Here is a 5,835-nt window from a genome sequence, read left to right on the forward strand (position 1 = left end):
CTGCTGATTACATAATGCAACTATAATTCGGTTATTTTACTTTTTAATGTCTATTCATTTTTAAAGAGGGGCTATATTGTATATTACATCATTAGTTTTTCGTTATCTATTTCAAAAGGATGCCTATAAATGAGCTTAAGGTTTTAACAGATAAAAATAAAAAAATGATAAACTGATTTGGTTTTATTTGAATTAAAGTGATGACAAAAAATAATAAATGCTGTACACGGATATGTTCTTTCACATGGTAATTGCTCACAAATTCACTGCTTTACAGAAAAAATCGAAGAACAAATGCTGATAAGGAAAACACAAGGGTAACAGAAATGTGAATGATTGAGGAAGACAAAAGATGCTACAGATGAACTTTGCCCGGCTCTGTTACACTACATGAGTTAAAAAAGATATAATATTAACCTTTACATGTCAAGGGAGACCAGTAGAAGTAACAGAGAGAACAGAATTCACAATGTCTAGAAGAAAAAGATTGGGGAGAGGGTGAGAAAAAGGGGCGAGGACAGTGGAAGTAAGGTAGTATAAGTGCGATTAGTCAGAGAGTTCAGTCTGAAATTCCCTAGTGGCTGCATGGATTCAACTGGCAACATGTGGATTTCGGAAAAAAACACACCACAGCAGCCCGGAGGACTAAAACAGCGTGTCATCAGTGCCCTGCTCTACTGCACTGGAGAAATGAAACAATTACACACTCACATGAAGGGTAAGAGACCGCCATCCTACAGTACACAACATTCAGCTCATACTAATATAATTACCAGTACTTTTAAATGTAAAATGAGGAGTTTGTATTAGAACGACACAGCCTATTCAAAATATTGTTTTCTCTGAAAATAAAATGCATGATAAAAATACTAAAAGTAAAAATAAATTGTGCTGTACTATCAAATTTTCATGGATGCACAGTTACACACATGTAATTTTTGTTGATATACCTTCTTCTCCCTCAAGAACGTTTTCATGAATCAGAGGGTTTTTCATGCGTAGCTATATATATTAACTAATAGCTCACTCAAAAAAAGAAAATTCATTCATTCATTCAAGTCATTTACCTCATGTCTTTTGAAATGGTTATGACTTTCATTCTTCTGTGGAATAAAAAAGGATCTAACCAATGAAAGTATGAAAGTGAATGGTGACCACAGCTGTCAAGTAAGACCAATTTTCAGTGAATAACAAAATTTCAGATAAACATTTCACATGAAGCTATCATATAGCATCAGAAGATGTGGAATATAGTGCATGAATTGTCTACTTTTATGAGGCTTTAAAGATGCTTTTGTGGTGCTTTATTTGTGGTGCATCCACATTCTTTGTGAAGAGAGCAGCAATATCTTCTACATATTGAAATTGACAGATATTCTGCTAAACATCTTTTATATTCCACAGAAAAAAGAAAATTACATAGGTATGAAACAACATGAGTATCAATATATGATGACAGAATTTTCTCTCCTATGTATTGTATCTCTCTCCTTTTCTTTCCGTCTTTTCCTACATTCTCTCTCCCAGATAAATCCATCCTGCTGCAGTTCTCTGAGTGGTGTTTACGTGGGATCTCACGGGTGATTCTGCTAAACAACCCCCTGAGTGGAGTTCTGATTCTAGCTGCATTACTGCTGGAGAGCCCCTGGCAGGCTCTGCTGGGGATGCTCGGCCTTTTGGCCTCCACCCTCACAGCTATAATCCTGGGACAGGACTGGTGAAGAATTACACACCCACACATGCACAAAAGCATACGCATAGACAAAACATGTGCAAATAAATGCATACTCGGGCAGCCAAGCATGAACAAAACACAAAGGACATGCTTATAGCAAAAAAACAAAAACAAATTAAAAATATATTTTGTTATATATATTATGCACAACAGAAAGCACAAAAGCACAAGCAATTACAAGAATAAACAGATCCACACCTACAAAAACAAACCTCAGAGAAGCAAACTGCTTTTACAGCTGCAGTCTAGATGAGTGATGTTTTGACAACATTCTGTTGTCAACTAATTTTAACAAACAGGTATAACAAAAGAATTACAATTCTTGAAGTCTGTCTTCACACACACTTTTGATGTTGTTGATTCACTAAAAAGAACCAGCTCATATAAGTCTTTACAATTAGAGTAAAGACTGCAGTGCTATATGTTATTAATTCGCTAAAACGAACCGGTTCATATTTGTGCGGGAATCGGACTTCACTGGTCGCAATGTTTGTTACTGATTAAATAATTTACTCACCCCCATGTCATCTAAGATGTCCATGTCTTTCTTTCTTCAGTCAAAAAGAAATTAAAGTTTTTGATGAAAACATTCCAGGATTATTCTCCTTATAGTGGACTTCAATGGGCACCAAACAGTTGAAGGTCATAATTAGTTTCACTGCAGCTTCAAACTGTTAAACACGATCCCAGATGAGAAATAAGGGTCTTATATAGGTAAACCATCGCTCATTTTCTGAAAAAAAAATGACACTATTGTATTATTGAGCAGGCATATTGCATATAAAAATTAGTTCAAACTTTGACCTGAGGAGGGCAGTAATACACTTAGCAGTGTCTACACTGCTGGAATTCTAATAGAGTTGAAGAAGAAGAGAGCTAGTTCAAGATGAGCATTTCTGGTTAAAACTTATAAAATTTTCAATTTTTTTTCAGAAAATGAGCGATGGTTTCACTAGATAAGACCCTTATTTCTCATCTGGGATCATGTAGAACAATTTGAAGCTGCAGTGAAACTAATTATGACCTTCAACTGTTTGGTGCCCATTGAAGTCCACTATAAGGAGAATAATCCTGGAATGTTTTCATCAAAAACTTTTCTTTTCGACTGAAGAAAGAAAGACATGAGCATCTTGGATGACATGGGGGTGAGTAAATTATCAGGAAAAGTTTATTTAAAAGTGGACTAATCCTTCAACTAAACAGAATCAGCCATAAGAGATATTCGCTCAGGAATCAGAATGCTCTCCCGCTCTGTATACTGTATGTCACATGATTCACTAAATACAACAGGTGTTGTGCTGAATTTCGACTCCTTGCCAAATTATTTCCCACTTTGTTGAAGTTGATACCTGATTGCCTAATCCTAACCCCAACCTCACACCTAATCCTAAAATAAGAGTCATGCGTTCTTAAATCAGACTTTAAATGGCCACGCTGTTTGTTACTGATAAACTAAAAAAAATGGCTCTTAAGAGTAAATTGTGCAGGAATGGGATTTCATTGGACGCACAGTTTGTTGTTGATCAACTAAAAAGAACTGGCTCATAAGAGTCATTCAGGTGGGAATCGGACTTCATAGGTCGCTGTACTGTACAGTATGTTATTGATTCACTAAATAGAGCTGGCTTATAAGAGTCATTTGTGCAGGAATCAGGCATCACTTTGTCATGCGCACAGAAAACAAACATGCTGCATCTAAAAATGCTCCTAGCACATTTTATCTAAGCACATGGCTAAAAAAAGAAGCATGTGCTGATTCCAATCTCACATGTGATCCTAACCTGTGTGTGTGTCTGCAGGGAGGAGGTTTCCAGTGGCCTTCATGGTTTTAATGGAATGCTAGTGGCTCTGCTGATGGGCGTCTTCAGCTCTGCTGGAGATTGGTACTGGTGGCTTCTGCTGCCTGTGTGTCTTGGTGGTGCTACAACGTAAGAGCAAATTAATTGAATATGTGTCTTTTTCTGTCACATATTCACATTCACAAAAAATAGCTGATAAAACGCAAACAACCCTTTTTCTCTCCTCTCTTAGAACTTTTATTTCCAGTAGTTTGGCTTCAGTTCTGGAACGCTGGGATTTGCCAGTTAGCGTCTTTCCTTTTAACACAGTCATTGTGCTGTATTTGGCCTGTACTGGCACTTCTAACCCCTATTTCCCAAACTATCCTGCCCAGCCACCAGGGGCACCAGAGAGCACCAACCACACCCAACTCCATGTTCCACAGGTGAGAGAATGAAACAGAATGGAAGCGTAAAATGATGAAGATGACAGAGAACAAAGGACAGAGTGATGTGAAAAGGCAAAAGCAAATCATTTGCCATTCATGCTTCTAAAACAACCTGTCATCTTATTGATTAGGTTTTATTGTATTCTACCTATCATTCCCTGTAGCTCTATCTTTTTTATTAAACGTTTTCCTGTTTTGCCTCTTAAAGGGTTAGTTCACCCAAAAATGAAAATTCTGTCATTTATTACCCACCCTCATGTCGTTCCAAACCCCTAAGACTTTCGTTCATCTTCAGAACACAAATGAAGATCTTTTTGATAAAATCTGAGAGTTTTCTGTCCCTCCATAAACAGCCATGCAATTATCACTTTGACGCTACAAGAAGTTCATAAAGAGATTGTAAAACTAATCCATATGAATTGAGTGGTTTAGTGCAAATTTTCTGGAGAGACTTGATTGCTTTACATGATGAACAGATTGAATTTAGGCTTTTATTCACATATAAACATTGATCAGTGAACATAAACATAAGCTCAACCAAACCTGACGCGCGAGAACAAACCTCTTGTATGCGTAAAGCAAACATGCTTGAGCTTCCGTTCCGAGTTGATGAATGTTTATATGTGAATAAATTCAGTTAAATCTGTAAAGCGATCAAGTCTTCAGAAAATTTGGGCTAAACCACTCAATTCATACGGATTAGTTTTACGATCTCTTTATCAACTTTTTGAAGCATCAAAGTGGTAGTTGAATAGCTGTCAGTGGAGGGACAGAAAGCTCACAGATTTTATCAAAAAGATCTAAATTTGTGTTCTGAAGATGAACGAAAGTCTTACAGGTTTGGGATGACATGAGTGCGAGTAATTAATGACAGAATTTTCATTTTTGGGTGAACTAACATTTTAAACCTCCTTCCTCCATCTATCTTCATCATCCTAACATTTTGTATCTCTCCTATATGTGTGTGTGTGTGTGTGTGTGTTTAGATCTTTTATGTCATGATGATGATGATCGTATTTATTGCATTACTCTGGTCTGTTGCATGGCATTAGGTTGCATCCGCTCTCTCTGGCACACTATAGCAACTGACTATTATGGGTTGTTTATAGCTTTTATATGCTTTTATCACATCTCCATGGAGACAGCTTGATTCACTAATGACAGGTGCATGGGGCTGAAAGAAATAATGGAGAAGAACTTTTATATTTATTTTGTATCTCTTTTTTATCTCTGACTTTCATAAATATTGAATGTGAAAAAGAGTTAAAAGCCCATTAAAATAGGCTTTTAAAATTAGCTTATATTATTTCCAGCCAGAGTCTGCAAATGACTCATGCACAATATTATGACAGGAATAATATGGGAGATATTGGTAGAAATATTCAGATTCTTTTTTAACTTACAAAAGTTGACAAAACAATCTTTTGACAGGGATACACATTTAAGATAATTAAGATAATGTCTATAAAAATAGATGTCCTCAGTTTCTTGTTTAAATAGGAAATACTGTATTGAAAGAAACATTTTAGAGTCTTTAAAGGTGCTAACGAGGATCTTTTCGTCGACTGAGAAACCAAAGACTGTTAGTGAGTTTTTGAAATGAGCGCATGCGTAAGAACAACCCCCCCCCCCTCCTTTCATCAAAGAATCCTGAAAAAAATATATCATGGTTTCCACAAAAACATTAAGAAGCAAATGTTTCTTGAGCACCAATTCAGCAAATTAGAATGATTTCTAAAGGATCATGTGACACTGAAGACTGGAGTAATGGCTGCTATCACAGGAATAAATGACATTTTAAAATTTGTAATAATATTTCACAATATTATAGTTTTTACTATATCTTTGAATAAATAAATGAAGCCTTGGTGAG

The 5,835-nt window shown here is 36.1% G+C and overlaps 1 protein-coding gene across 1 annotated transcript in view; it reads left to right on the top strand.

Moving 5' to 3' along the window:
* Positions 1-495: 495 nt before the first annotated feature.
* The window catches only part of si:dkey-183c6.7 (urea transporter 2), a 36,399-nt gene continuing 31,059 nt past the window's right edge, over positions 496-5,835 (top strand). Inside the window, exons 1-4 of the mRNA XM_048183897.1 lie at positions 496-718; positions 1,528-1,717; positions 3,535-3,663; positions 3,767-3,959. Coding sequence (XP_048039854.1) covers positions 586-718; positions 1,528-1,717; positions 3,535-3,663; positions 3,767-3,959 — 645 coding nt within the window. The 5' untranslated portion in view covers positions 496-585. The remainder of the gene's footprint in view (positions 719-1,527; positions 1,718-3,534; positions 3,664-3,766; positions 3,960-5,835) is intronic.

Source organism: Megalobrama amblycephala, linkage group LG3, assembly GCF_018812025.1.
Source record: "Megalobrama amblycephala isolate DHTTF-2021 linkage group LG3, ASM1881202v1, whole genome shotgun sequence".
NCBI classification, from domain to species: Eukaryota; Metazoa; Chordata; class Actinopteri; order Cypriniformes; family Xenocyprididae; genus Megalobrama; species Megalobrama amblycephala.